Source organism: Mastigoproctus giganteus, chromosome 1 (genome assembly GCF_048544385.1).
Source record: "Mastigoproctus giganteus isolate SK-2022 chromosome 1, ASM4854438v1, whole genome shotgun sequence".
Lineage (NCBI taxonomy): Eukaryota > Metazoa > Arthropoda > Arachnida > Uropygi > Thelyphonidae > Mastigoproctus > Mastigoproctus giganteus.
The window spans coordinates 149,317,855-149,332,219 of NC_143575.1; the positions used below are offsets into that span (position 1 = coordinate 149,317,855).

At 39.4% G+C, this 14,365-nt stretch overlaps 1 protein-coding gene across 1 annotated transcript in view; it reads left to right on the top strand.

Moving 5' to 3' along the window:
* fray (oxidative stress responsive kinase frayed) overlaps window positions 1-14,365 on the top strand; it is a 501,108-nt gene that overhangs the window by 45,896 nt on the left and 440,847 nt on the right. Inside the window, exon 2 of the mRNA XM_090389465.1 lies at window positions 7,626-7,858. Coding sequence (XP_090245591.1) covers window positions 7,626-7,858 — 233 coding nt within the window. The remainder of the gene's footprint in view (window positions 1-7,625; window positions 7,859-14,365) is intronic.

Consider the following 14,365-nt stretch of genomic DNA (forward strand, 5'->3'; position numbering starts at 1 on the left):
ACTGGTAAATATGTTTAAAAAAGATTTTCACCTGTAGTTATTCCGAGCATACTCTGTAGATTAGCTAAATCTTCAACTGGTAGAAAATTATCATTAATTCCACGTATGAAGATACGGAGTTGGGCTGTGTCCTTTACATCAATATTGTCACCCAGTGATACACTAAAATATTTCATTTGTTTTATGCTTTTCAAAAGTTGTTGGAACAAATTATTTCCAATATCTTCTACTCTTCGCATAATTGTTTGTCGAGACAAACTAATGTCTTCTATTATTGCTCGTTTCTCCGGACAAATTTCTTCCATAGCTTTTAAAAACGTTTAACAAACTCACCATCACTGAACGGTTTACTTTCAAAAGCGATCAAATGTACAACTTGAAAACTGGCACTTACAAGTACAAGTCACTGTTGAAAAAAAGGCGTGAATTATGGTTGAATTTGAAAGTGTCTGCAATTCTGCCCAGACACGATGGGAGGGAGTATATGATAAGAGCCTTGTCGATCGGCGCCTCCGTAGCCAGGTGGGAAGCAGCAGCAGTGCATAACGCACGCTTCTTGATTAGACCGGGGTTCGATCCCGTCACCACCAAATACGGGGATGCGGAAAGATCAGGGAATGATCATCGCATATTCCCGGAGCAATATGGCCTTAGTTGCTAATGCTCCTAAAAACCAAATAACAAACAAACAAACAAACAAACAAACCTTGTCGATCAATTCGGCCCTGGAAAGATTGTGCAAGGCTCAAGAGGTAGAATACCTCTTGAGCCTTAACAGGAGAGACTGCTTTTACAGGGATAGGATACACTTAAATAGACAGGGTGCAAGAATATTTGCTGATGCTATCGAGGCAGTGTTAGGTGGGTCGGAAAACTGTTAGCTTGGGGGTGATACAAGGACTAATAGATTAACAGTAGCCACTGGCAGAAGTGAAAGTGATTCTTGAACTGCTTCTATTGGAATGAGCAGCAGCCTGGGAAACAAGATGCAGGATATTTCAGAAACTGCTGGGAGTCATTGCCATACAAGTAAACACATGGGTTGTGTTAGGGTAGCTAAGAATAGGAACAGGGGCATGTATACTTCCGTGTACACCAATGCTAGGAGTTTGGTAAATAAATTTGATGAATTTGAGGTATTGCTGAAACATCAAAGGCAGATATTGTTGGGATATCAGAGACGTGGTGTCACACAGATATAAGGAATGCAGAACTGGAATTTGGGGAATACAATGTGTACAGAAAGGATAGACAGATAGGAAGGGAGGAGGGGTTATGCTATTAGTTAAGAAACAATTAAAATCCAAGGAAGTGAAGCCAGTCAACATCACTGGACAGTGCAGTGTCGAGTTAGTTTGGTGTGACATAAGCATTGGGAGATCAAAATTGAGAGTAGGAGTGTGCTATAGGCCTAATGACTCTAATGAGTATAATAAGAACCTGTACAGGGAAATAGAGTGGGCTAGTAAATCAGGGAGTCTTATAATGGGGGATTTTAATTTCTCAGATATTGACTGGAATTCGTGAGTTGGTCACTCACACACTAGCAAGACTTTTGTGGATTTATTGGATGATTGTTTTCTACATCAGCATGTTCGGGAGGCAATTAGAGGGAGTAATACTCTTTATCTGATTATCAGTAGTGATCCTTCATGCATTAAAAATCTGCAGATAAAAGAACCACTAGGTGGTACTGATCACAGTGTGCTGAAGTGGGATTTACTCAAAGAGGTAACTACCATCAGGGGTAAAGGGAAGGGTTATTTCTTTCGTAAAGGCGACTACGATGGTCTGAGACAGTATTTAAATTCTATGCAGTGGGACGAACTGATGATGTTACCAACAGGAAATTCAAAATGGGAAGCATTCAAAGAACTTATCTTGGAAGCCACTAGGCTTTACATATCAACTAAGAAATATTGTTCAAGGTTTAGGCCTAAATGAATGTCAGATGAACTAATGAGGCATATGGCAGAAACATTATGTGTTTCTTAATGGGTGACATGGAAGCCTATGATAGATATAAGCTGGTCTGTAACCAAGTCACAAAGGAGATTGGGCAGGCAAAAGCAGATTATAAGAAATCCTTGGCAAAGAATGCAAAGAAAAACAGAAAAGAGTTCTTTATCTATGTAAACTCTAGAAGGAAAGGGATGAATCAGATTGGTCCACTGGATATTGATGGTTCAACCGTTGAGGATCCTGCTCATGTGGCTAACAAACAAAACGATTATTTTGTATCTACATTCACACATGAGGAGTTATTGAGAAAGCGCAATGCCAGAGGTGAAGTAAATTCTGGCTGTGAGCTAGATGATTTTGTAATAACTGAGAGGAAAGTGGAGGAGAATTTGTTCAAGATAAACATAAAAAAAAGGCACTCGGGGTGGTTGGGATCTATCCGGTTATATTAAAGGAGGTAGCAAAGGAAGTAAGCAAACCCTTAGCCATAATTATGAGATCTTCTTTGGACTCAAGGGAGGTACCCATAGACTGGAGATTTGCAAATGTGACCCCAATTCTCAAAGGAGGATCAAAGGCTGACCAAAGTAATTAGAGAGCTGTGAGTTTAACTCCTGTTCCAGGAAAATTAATGGAGGCGCTGGTTAAAGAAGCAGGATCATCTGGACTTCAGTTATAGCTCGGACACAGCATGGTTTTCTTAAGGGAATGTCTTGCCTGACCAGTTTGATTGGATACTATGCTGCAGTCACAAAAGAACTGTATGCAGGGTATAATTTTGATATTATATATTTGGATCTTAGAAAGGCTTTTGATACTGTTGCACATGGAAGACTGCTGCACAAATTGGAGCAGTGTGACATTGCAGGCAAATTGCTGCTATGGATAAAGGGATGGTTGAGGGGGCGAAGACAGAGAGTGGTAATCAATGGACAATGCTGATGGTGGACTAATGTTATTAGTGGAGTCCCTCATGGTTCAGTGTTGGTCTATTATTGTTTTCTGTATTTATAAATGATATTGATGATGGTATATCAAAGGTTGGCAGTGTTGTTAAGGACACTACTGACGCTATGCTGCTGCAACAGGATATGGAAAGGTTGAGCAGATGGGCTGAGAGGTGTCAAATGAAGTTTAACATTGACAAATGTAAAGTACTACATATGGGAAACAGTAACCCCAGAACAACGTATCAATTGTGTGATACTACACTGACAATGCTAGAATATGAAAAGTACCTGGGGTAATTGTGCAGGCAGATATGAAGTTCTCTGAGCAGTGCAGCCGAGCTGCTAGAGTAGCTCATTGTGTCTTGTCAATGACATACAGGAATTTTTCAAGCAGGGATAAGGAGGTGATTATTCCCTTGTATAACGCAATCGTGAGGCCACACTTTGAGTACTGTATACAGGTCTGGAGGCCTCATTTCAAGAAGGATGTAGAGCTGCCGGAACGAGTACAGAGAAGAGCAACAAGATTAGTGAATGGAACAAAGGGTTGCTCTTACGAAGAAAGGCTAAAATTTTGCAAATTACAGTGCCTGGATAGTAGGCACCGGCGAGGTGATCTGATAGAAGTGTATAAAGCCTTGAATGGTTTGAGCATGCTCAATGCCAATGGGATTCTTCCTCTTGCTCCGAATAATTACCTGAAAGGGCATATATTCAAATTTATGAAAGACAGATATAGGTAGATGTGCGGAAATTTGCCTTTAGCCAGCGGGTAGTTGTTGGTGGAATAGTCTTCCATCCCTTTTTGTGGAAGTTGATATCCTAAATAAATTTAAGACTCAGCTGGACAGGTATATTGAATGAACGGAGGGGTGAAATGGGAGTGTTTTTTTTTTTTTTTGGCTGATGCTGCATAAGCTTGCTTTCTTGAATCATATGCCTCTACTAATGCTAATGCGAATGCTGAGCTGCACAGGACGCAGGATATTGCGGTTTAATGTGGCCAGGCGACTCTACAAAGGTGGACAGTTTACCCGAAGGCCAGTATGCTGTGTCTCTTTAATACCCCCATCGGAGACACCGTTTACAGTGGTGCATCGAACACAAGGACTGGACGGCAGCGCAATAGGATAAGCTACTCTTTACTGATGAGAGTAGATTAAGTCTCAGCAGCGATTCTGGACGTCAGCTAATCTGGCGAGAGGTTGGAACATGGTATCACCTCGCAAACATCGCTGAAAGGGATCGAAATGGCTGTCCACGTGTTCTCTTCTGGGGAGGCGTTATGTTGGATGGGCGTAAACGACTCCAGATACTGTAATCGGGTACTGTAACCGGTGCACGTTACTATACTGAGGTAATCCTTCCCCATGTGCGTCTGTTCCGAGGTGCCAATGGCCCTGCGTTCGTGTTTATGGATGATAATGCCACACCCATATCAACTGCACTGCAGCAGTTGATATGCTTTTGGAAAGTGAGGAGATTGTTCGTATGGATTGGCTTGCCCGTTTCCGTCGATCTACATTTCACCGAACACGTGTGACACTCTGGGGAGACGCCTAGTGGCACGTTCACACCCACCAGAAAATGTTCACCAGCTGATGATGGCGCTGACAGAGGAATGGACGATGTTACCGCAAGAATTTATCAACAGGATTGTTCTAAGTATGGACAGGCGGTGCAAAGCCTGCATCGACATTTAGGGTGGCATATCTCCTACTGAGGCCCACCTCTTCCCTTTGTTCCAACTTTGGCAGTGATGCCTCTGTAACATGGAAGCCAGTGCTTTGTTGCCATTTTTGAATAAGTCACTCTGTACCGTTTTGTTTCCGTTGTTGTGTCGGTGTTGTTTTTCATTTTTGTACCTCACAAGGTTCCTTTGGTATGTTTTTCCCATATCCAGGCTACACCTATCAGAAGCTACAGGTGAAACCCTGACTGGTCTTTAAGTTTTGCACACCAGTGTATTTTAGTTTCTGCTGAAGCAACAAAAAACGACTGGAAAAACAAGTAATGCAATAATTCGACGAGATGTTGTGACAAGTTAACCCACTTGCTGAGTCATATAAACAAATGCATTAAACAACTCAGGCCAATCTAACAGTGATTGTGCTCATTGCATTTATAGAAGACCCGGACTTCGATAACAGACGATATAATGCACCTATATCCAAATCGGAGGTTGCTGCAGACCTGCAGAATTTGAGGAGAAGACGGGGAACCATCTGCAAATAGAGACATATGCATATATCTCAGAAGTGACTGCTGTAGAATTATATCACCTCTAAACAAGAATGGTGAAGACTGATGGATCTAGATTAAACTATTTTCGCCATAATTAGAAAGAAAAATATGTTACGCCAGGTACAGCTAGTAAAAAGAAAATCTGGGCCAACCGCACCCTAAAATGGTCGCACACAGGGTTCGAGGATATGTTCTCGGTACCTCTGTTTAGTTATGGTACTCTTATCAAAAATATGAAGAGGAGTCGGCCGTTGATTATTATTCCCCCTACAAGAAACTGCTTCCATTGTAAGTATACCTTTCTTTGTTGTTGGAAGGATTGTACTGCATTCCTCGTTATCTCCAGATGAAATAACGTCTAGAATTGTTTGTAAGCTAAAACGGGACTCATCAGAGAACAGAACTGTACCTCATTTGTCAGGGCTCCAAGTAACATGTCCATGGCACCAGTTTCACGAGCTCTGCCGTGGTTTGGAGTTAATAGGATACAAAACGATTGGCTTTTTTTCAAGTCCACTTGAATTGGGTCTTCTTAACACAGTTCGGTTGGAAATGCTTTCATCTGTGGCCATAGCAACCTCAAGAAACAGGACGAGGCATTTGATGACAGCACATCGTAGGGTTCTGTTTTGCTGTTAGAGCCAAAATGGCGGGTTGTTCTGGTTGACATAGCCCTCAAGCGAACTTGGCAAGCTCTTGAAATGGTTTCTGTCTTCTGAAACTGCTTCCATAGTGTTGAGACGAAACTGTATGGCACATTAAGCCAACGTGCCACCTCTGCTTGCGACTGCCCGGCCTCAAGTCGTCCAACGGCCCGCCATCCCAAAGAATTATCTAAATGCTATGATTTGCCATCCTGAGTACTAGAGATGTGGCTATCTCACTGAGCAAGGAAAAAAAAAGAAAAAAAAAACCGGAAATGAAGTGATGTGGTTGCAACGCGTGTTTTAATAGACATAATAATTTACATAATATGCTGCTCTGTAAGGTGGTAGATCGATTTCTATTGGATACTCGTAATTTTGGATGCCAGAATGCCTATTATATCAATTATTTGAGTTGGCGACACTGTTCACAATAAAATATTTATGAAAAACATTTTTTTTTTTGTTAATTTTGTAGCAGTGTACTACTACATACATAAGTCCATTGCCTTAAAATATTGCATGCGCTGTGTAGCACAGTGGTAACTTCACCATCCTCCCCACACTGAGTGGAAAAGGCACGGATTCGAAACCTGTCGATGATGTGAGGAACTTTAATAGCCTTTTTTTTCCCTCCGTGGCTGAGTTAGTCGGTCTCAGGCATAGATAGCAAGGTTTCCCCCCCAGAAAGTGGGTTTTATTTTTGTCCAGCAAAACAAGCAAATCTACCAGCGAATACACGCAATTTACAGATACAAATACGGGTAGATGTTTTAAAATTAAGGGTGACCCTAATATAACAATGTGAATTTGATTGCTTTAAAATATGTTCTTGTTTATACTCGCTCCCGAGTTTAAACAAGAACATACTGTATTTTTATTTTCATTTATTTTGACAATGAACACAATCGTTAATCGCATTTAGAAGTCACGCGGGCTTGAAGTACAGCCAGTCAGATGCGTGTGCATTACACTGGCATTGATCACTTGTTTACGTCGGAGAAAAATGTCATTGTTAATATTCCACCTGGGGGGAGGGGTGTTGTAGAGGTTTAGTGCATCAATATCTTAGGTCGTATTGCGCAGTATATAGTATGTCTGTAAATTATTTTTCTTTGTTAGATTTATTTGCTGGACGAAAAATGAGAGTTCCGGGAGAGAAAAAACATGCTACTATCGCCTGGGACCGACTAACTCAGTCGTATTCTGAAAAAGACCTATACAAATTCTTCGCATCATTGATGGGATTTGTACTATGGTCTTTTTCACCCTGTGAGGGGAGGACGGTGATATGTTAACTGTTCCACATGCGCGATCTGCCATGTCGATTGGTCAGAGTTTACAATTAATTATTTTGACAATGAATGCAATCATTAAGTACTGTATATTTGTGTTAAATATGCTTAATGATTGTATTCCCCACCCCCCAATCAAATTTCTGCGGACTCCTTTTGGCCATACACTGCAGTCTACCCTCCTCCTCCCCCACGGCATGCCTGCGAACTGTTCCCGAATTTATGTAATGTACACACCTGTTATACTTTGTAGCTACAGTTTCCTTGTTTCTCCTCTTAGTACTCCCTAGAAAAGCATCTAATGTTAAATCAGTTGAAATTTTAATTGGTGTTCCAAATATAACGTATTTGAAAAAAAAAAAAAAAAAGTTAAATGATTAATTTTATAAGATGATATGTTGGTAATAAGATGATAATACATAATAGTCAATATTTGTAAGTTACAATTGAGACGTTCGTTTCTATTATTTATTTATAGCAACGAAGTTTTCTTATCTGTGAACAAACTGATCTTTCATTGTGTTTTTCAGAAAAGCTCTTCGAGTTGCAGAGAGAGCAGGGCTTCCAGTGGAGTGTTCGCCAGGAACGTATCGGAGGATAAGTGCGACCGCACAGATCCTGTCAGAGCCGTTACCAGTTCGGCGACAAGTCGCCAGACGGAGCATTGGAGATATCTTGGCGGATAAAATGGCAGAAGTACATGCTGTTACGACTGGAGGTTGGCCAAATGACAAGGACTCCTATGAGCTCGGTGAAGTAATAGGTTAGTTAAGCTGTATTTTTATTATTCATATTGTCATGCCATTTCGTCCAGGATTTTACAATAGGACTAGATTCTGTGAATTCTTTAGACCAATTATTTAATTTTATTTATTTCCATTAATTAGACCAGTGCACCTGGCTAAGAAAGGCTCGGCTTACGTGTTTTTTTTCGATGTCAGGGTTTATTGTATTTCTCCTGTTGTGATGGATAACTAGCCGCTGGCATTTTTATAGAGTTTTTGGAGGGTTCAGGAAATCACTCATAATTGGTGTTATGAGCGATTTTGTAACACGAACAGCAAAACCTTTAGCTTGGGTCGAAGGTTTAGCTTTTGTACAAATTTGTTTAGCTTACAGAGAAAAACGAACGTATTGAAGAGTAAAATTACATTTAAAATTCTTTTATAGCTCTTTCATGGGGTTTAGGCCTAAGGAGCAATATAAGTGAGAAACCGCTATAAGCGGGGACCCCCCTTTGGAGATTATTTTAATATTTCATCAATGTTTTATTAAACTTTGGTTTCTCAGCTTTTTTTTTTCTTTTTGTAGTGTTTATGAAGCACCGATTTATATGTAAACTTATAATCGGCACATCAAATGTTCAATGTTTTCGCTCCTCCAACCCTCTTTTTGTATGTGTGCCATTAAAAAGAATGAAATATGTTATAAAGATTTTATTAAAGTAATAGGTGTTACAAGTAATAAAGTTGTATTAGCATAGTAATAATATGTTAATGAAATTTTTATGGATGCTGTTTTGAACACTCCAAAAAAGACAGTGATTACTATACCACTAGGGAAAATAGACAAAATATGTTGAATAAAAAAAACCACACCCAGCTTAGGAGAGCTTGTAAATGCACTGACTCTGAGTTGCAAAGAGCTGCCTTTCCACCTTTAAACTTAAAGTTAAATAGGAAATAACAGAATTAAACCAATTGCACTGTAAACAATTCCAAGAATGTATTGAATATCATCCCTTTCTCAGCCAAAAATCAAGAGGAAGGGTTTGGTTTATTCCTTCTTGGGATCTTAAAAAACCTGATCTAATAGAAGTGGGAAAGTAACAGTGAATCAAAAACATCTAGGAGTAATTGCATAGCCTGAAATGAAGTTCTTTTAGCAGCAGTGCAGACAAACTGCTAGTACAGTTTGTGAGGCCTTGCTAGTGATATACAGTGATTTTGCCAGCAGGGACAAGGTAATCATCCCATTGTATAAGGCAATTGCTATGATGCATCTTAGTACAGCATACAGGTCTGAAAGCATAATTTTAGGAAGGAGGTGGATTTATTGTAGTGAAAGTAAAGAAGAGCAACAAGACTAGTCAGAGACTCAGAAGTTACTATCAAGAAAGGCTTCATTTCTGCAGATTGCAGAGCCTAGAAACTAGTCACCAGCTGAGGTGTTTAAGACAGAGTGATTAAATGCTGAGGATCCTTATTTTTACTTGGACAGTAGAATTAAGGGTGCAAAAATTTAAAGTGAAAAAAGCATGGTTGCAGTATAGATGTGACAGTTTGATTTCAGCCAGTTAATTGATTGTTGAAACAAACTTCTATCTGATGTGGAAGAAGGTAATTTAAATAAATTTAAGTAACAATTAGACATTATTAGAGTAGACTTACAGATGAGGTGGCTATTTTATTTATTTATTTTTTTTTTGTTGCTGTACTTGCTTCCCTACATCATTTGCTACTACTAAAATGCTAGCTCTTTTAAAATGGAGTGCTACAGACATTAAAAAAATACATGGTATTTCATAGGATTAGCTGTGCAGCCAGAAGAAAACCTTTAAAAGCAGGAAAATGCTATAAGTGAGAATGTTATAATGGGAGTTTACCATATTCATATTGTTTGAAAGACAGGATTATTAATAACAGTAACTGACAGATGATACAAAGTTTGGCAGGGTTGTTAATGACAGTAACAACGGTATGCTGCTGCAACAGGATATAGAAAAGTTGGGCAGATGGACTGAGATGCGGCAACATTGACAAATGCTAATTACTGCATGTGCGTAGCAGCGATGCTACAGTAATGTACCAAATGTTCAGTACTACACTCAGGGTAGTGGAGAATAAATTGTTGTTAGATATGAAGTTTCCTGAGCAAGGCAGACAGGCTGCCAGAGCAGCTCATGGTGTCTTGTCAATGATATACAGAAATTTGCTGGCGCCTCCGTAGCCAGGTGGGCAGGAGCAGCAGTTCGTAGCACAACATGCTTTTTGATTAGACCGGGGTTTGAGCCCGTGAGCCACCAAATATGGAGGATGCAGAAAGGTCAGGGAATGATCACCGCATATCCCAGGAGCAATATGGCCTTAGTTGCTAATGCTCCTAAAAACCAAATAACAACAACAGGAATTTGCTAGCATGGATAAGGTGATTATCCCCTTGTATAAGGCAATGGTCAGGCCACACCTTGATTACTGCATACTTGTCTGGAGACCTCATTTTAGGATCGATGTAGAACTGCTGAACGAGTACAGAGAAGGGCAACAAAGGGTTCTTACCAAGAAAAGCTGTAAATTGCAGCATCTGCAGACTAGGCACCTGTGAGTTGATCTGAGTGAGGTGTATAAGGCCTTGGTTTCAGCAAACCCAATGCTGTTGGTATTCTTCTCAGATTATGCACCTGATGGAGCATAAATTCAAATTGAAAAAAGTTTGAATTCAAATTGTAGAATAGATGTGTAGAATAATAATTTCAAGGATGAACTGGATAAACTTTTGGAGCTAATGGATGGGTGAAATGGGAATTTTTATTATTATTTTTTTGGCTGATGCTGTATAAGCTTGCTTTCTTGCATCATATGCTTCTGCTAATGCTAAAAGACAATTGCTATGTATTGGAAAGGAAATTGTAGCTTTAAATTTTTATGAACCAAATGTTTTATTTCCTCTACTGGAATAAATTAATTTTCATATGAAATGTTTTTGGTATAAAAAGTTTTACTTAAAATGTTTAAGGTAAGAATAATAAAATAATTATCATTAATGATAGAGACAGCTGTAATTGACCTTTGTCACCTGTTATTACCCATGAATGCCAACTACTGTTGGCATTCATGTCAAGCAGACATGGCTATTGATGCTCTTGGCTATTAGTGACAGAAGTGTAGATAAGAGTAGATTAGAAGGTTATTTAGTGTATTATAAAGTTTTTATTTTGATAAGTTTTTTTTTTTTTTCCCTGTTATTTTTTTTTTAATATTATAAATATAATTTTTTGAAAGTTTCATTTATTAATAATTAGTAAATTTTATAATGGTTATTACAAGATCCTCCTGGAACACTTTGTCGGAGGGTACCATGACTCATGCAGAAATAGCCAATGCGATTTCTGGATGAGTCATGATTTTATCCTTTGCGGAATCTATGGCATGTATTCCAAGGTTGACCTAGTGGATAATCCCAGCTCACTTGGAGATTATTTTCTTTGTCATCGTTATAAGGAGTGCACTGATCTTAAGTTAAAATTTGATGCATTGCTAGAAAATTTGTGTCGCTGAAAAAATGGAAGCTTGCCCTCGAGAATAATGTAACTGGGAGCTAGTCAGCGACTCAAGACTCTAGTAACCTACTAAGTGATGCACTCCCGATTCAGGCCCCAGAACTGAATAATCAAGTGCAAACTACTGTGGTTCAGAAGAAATTAGGGGACTCCATAGTCAGTGAAACGGGATATATTTTTGTAATAAGGATAGGTGGACTAGAACCAGAGTATGTCTTCTAGGAGCAACTATTAGCATTAGCATACGATATAAGAAAGCAATCTTATGCAGCATCCTCTGTTCATTCCAAATACCTGTCCAGCTCAGCCTTAAATTTATTAGGCTATCAATTTCCACAACAAAAGATGGAAGTCTGTTCCACCAGTCAACTACCCACTGGCTAAAGGTAAACTTCCACATATCTATTCTACAATTGTCTTTCCTCCATTTGAATTTACGTCCTCTCAGGTAATTAATCTGAGCAAGAGGAAGGATCCCATCAGCATTGAGCATGCTCAAACCATTCAAGGTTTTATTTATTTATTTTTTTAAGAAAACCCCAAACACGAGAGGTATTAGAACCTATAGTACTTGGTACCGTGCTTGGGTTGGAGGTTGAGAAGACGAAAAAAGATATTTGTTGACATTAGACTTGAACTTCTGTAGATTATAATTTTCAGGAAATATGTACGAAGGAAATTTGTTCTAGAAAACAGCAGATGAATGAATAAACGAGGAAGATGAAAAGTTGGTTCTGTGAGTTTGAAGTTGGACTGTAAATGAATGTTGGCTGGTGGCGGCACGTGTTCAGACTGTTTTGAAAGAGAGAGCGGGAATAATAGAAGCCAATTCAGAAGAACAGTGCCCATGGAAGTATCTATAGAAAAGGCATACAGCAGAAACAGTGCGTCTATGCGACAGCGAGTGAAGAGATTCTGTTACAGAGGAATCATTAATTATCCTAATTGCCCTCTTCTGAATGGAATCTAGAAGCCTGAGAGAGGTTTTGGGGGCACCTCCCCCATATGTGGTACCAGAATCTATCTTTACCTTTTTTCTTGGTGCATATTAGCTAATGTGTCATTAAATTTTTAAACCAAACCAAACCCCAGATGTGGGAACAATATTTCATGGTAGGGTGGATTTGCAATTTGTACAGAGTGAACAGCTGTTTGGAAGAAAAGTAATGCTGAGAGCGAAAGAGAAAACCAAGCTTTTTAGATGCAGAGGAAGCAATATTTGTGATGGGCTTGTTTCAAGAGAGATTAGAAGTCAGGGTAATCCCCAAAAGAGATATATCAACTTGGCTAGAAATCGGAGTGTCACCAAAGATAAGCATAGGAGCAGAAGAATACTTTTTGCGAGATATAAGACAAGACTGAGTTTTAGAAGGATTGAAATCAACTGAGTTGTCTTTGCCCCACTGGAGAATTACCTGGAGATCGGCATTTAAGGAATTCGTAGCAGATATTCAAGAAGTTGAGGCTGATTGAGCAGGGCAAGGTTTCTCAAAATGGAAAGTGGAATGCAATGTGCTATCATTGGGCAAAACTATGGATAGGATTTCCAGTCAATGGAAGAAGGTCATTAATATACAAGAGGAAAAGAGTGGGGGAAAGAACTGAACCTTGGGGGACACCGGCATCATTAGTGGAGAAGTTAGAAGACAGAGAGCCATCTACCATCACTCTCAGTGAGCGATCAGAGAGAAAACTGGATAACCAATTACAAAAAACAGTTGGCAAACCATAAGATGACAGCTTGTTTAGAAGACCTTTATGCCAAGCATGATTGAAAGCCTTTGAGATGCCAAGAGCAACTGCTTGTGTTTCACCGTTTCCATTGAATTTGTCAGTAAATGGGTAACATAAGCCAGAATATCACCAGTTGATCGACACTGACGGAATGTATACTGGCAATTGTTGATCAGACTGAAGGTTTCTAGGTGGTTTAAGATTTGGCGATTAATTGATTTCTCCATTACTTTAAAAAGAGTAGAAGTAATTGCAATAGGACAATAATTGGATGGGAGGGATTTGTCACTCTTTTTAGGAACTGGGCGGAGATGAGCAAATTTCCAAGCAGAAGGAAAAACACCTTTGGAATAAGAAAGTGAAAAAAGGTGGCAGAGAACAGGAGTAAGTTCAGGAGCACAGGTTTTGAGAACAAGTGCAGAAATGCCATCGGGACCTGGAGCTTTCTTAGCAGCAAGATTAGTCATAATCCTTCTGACATCCTTTTGATGAAAGACCACGGGAGGCATTGAATGGAGTGTGTTGGGAATGGTGGGAGATGTTTTACCAAGATCATTAATACATGAGTTGGAAGAAAAATGGGATGCTAGTAGATTAGCTTTATTCTTGGCTGAAGTGACAATGGAATTATCTGGTTTTGACAGAGGTGGGAGCAGAGATGGGCAAAAGTTGTGGCCAGTAGCATTTTGCAAGAGACCAGAATGCTCGGCTACCATTAGGGCAAGAAGCAAGTTTTCTACTCTTAGCCTGTTCAAAATGTAGTTGGACAGATTAATAATTGCTTTACAATTGTTGTGAGCTTTGCTATAGGCAGAAAATGAAACTGAAGAATTGGAAACAAGCCAATTACAATATGCAACGTTCTTCTCTTGAACATCCTTAGCACATTTATTGGAAAAACAAGGTTTAGATAAAGGACGAGATTTTAAAGTGGAGTGTGGAATAAAGGATTCCATTCCGACAAGAATAATTTCACTGACACGATCTGAGCAAATGTTCACATCAGAAGTTTTGAAATAGTAATCCAACCAAGGAAAAGAAGAAAAGATATCTCGCACGTCATCCCATTTTGCATTCTTGTAATGCCAAACAACATGAGGTTGGGTGGAACTGTGAAATAAAGACTCCATTGGAGAAGAGACAATCACCAAGTTGTAATCTGCCTATAGGACCACTCACTTTGAATGTATACTTAGAAGGGTTGTTTGTGAGAAAAAGTTCATGCGTGTTGGCTGTATGGTTAGGATTGTCCAGTAT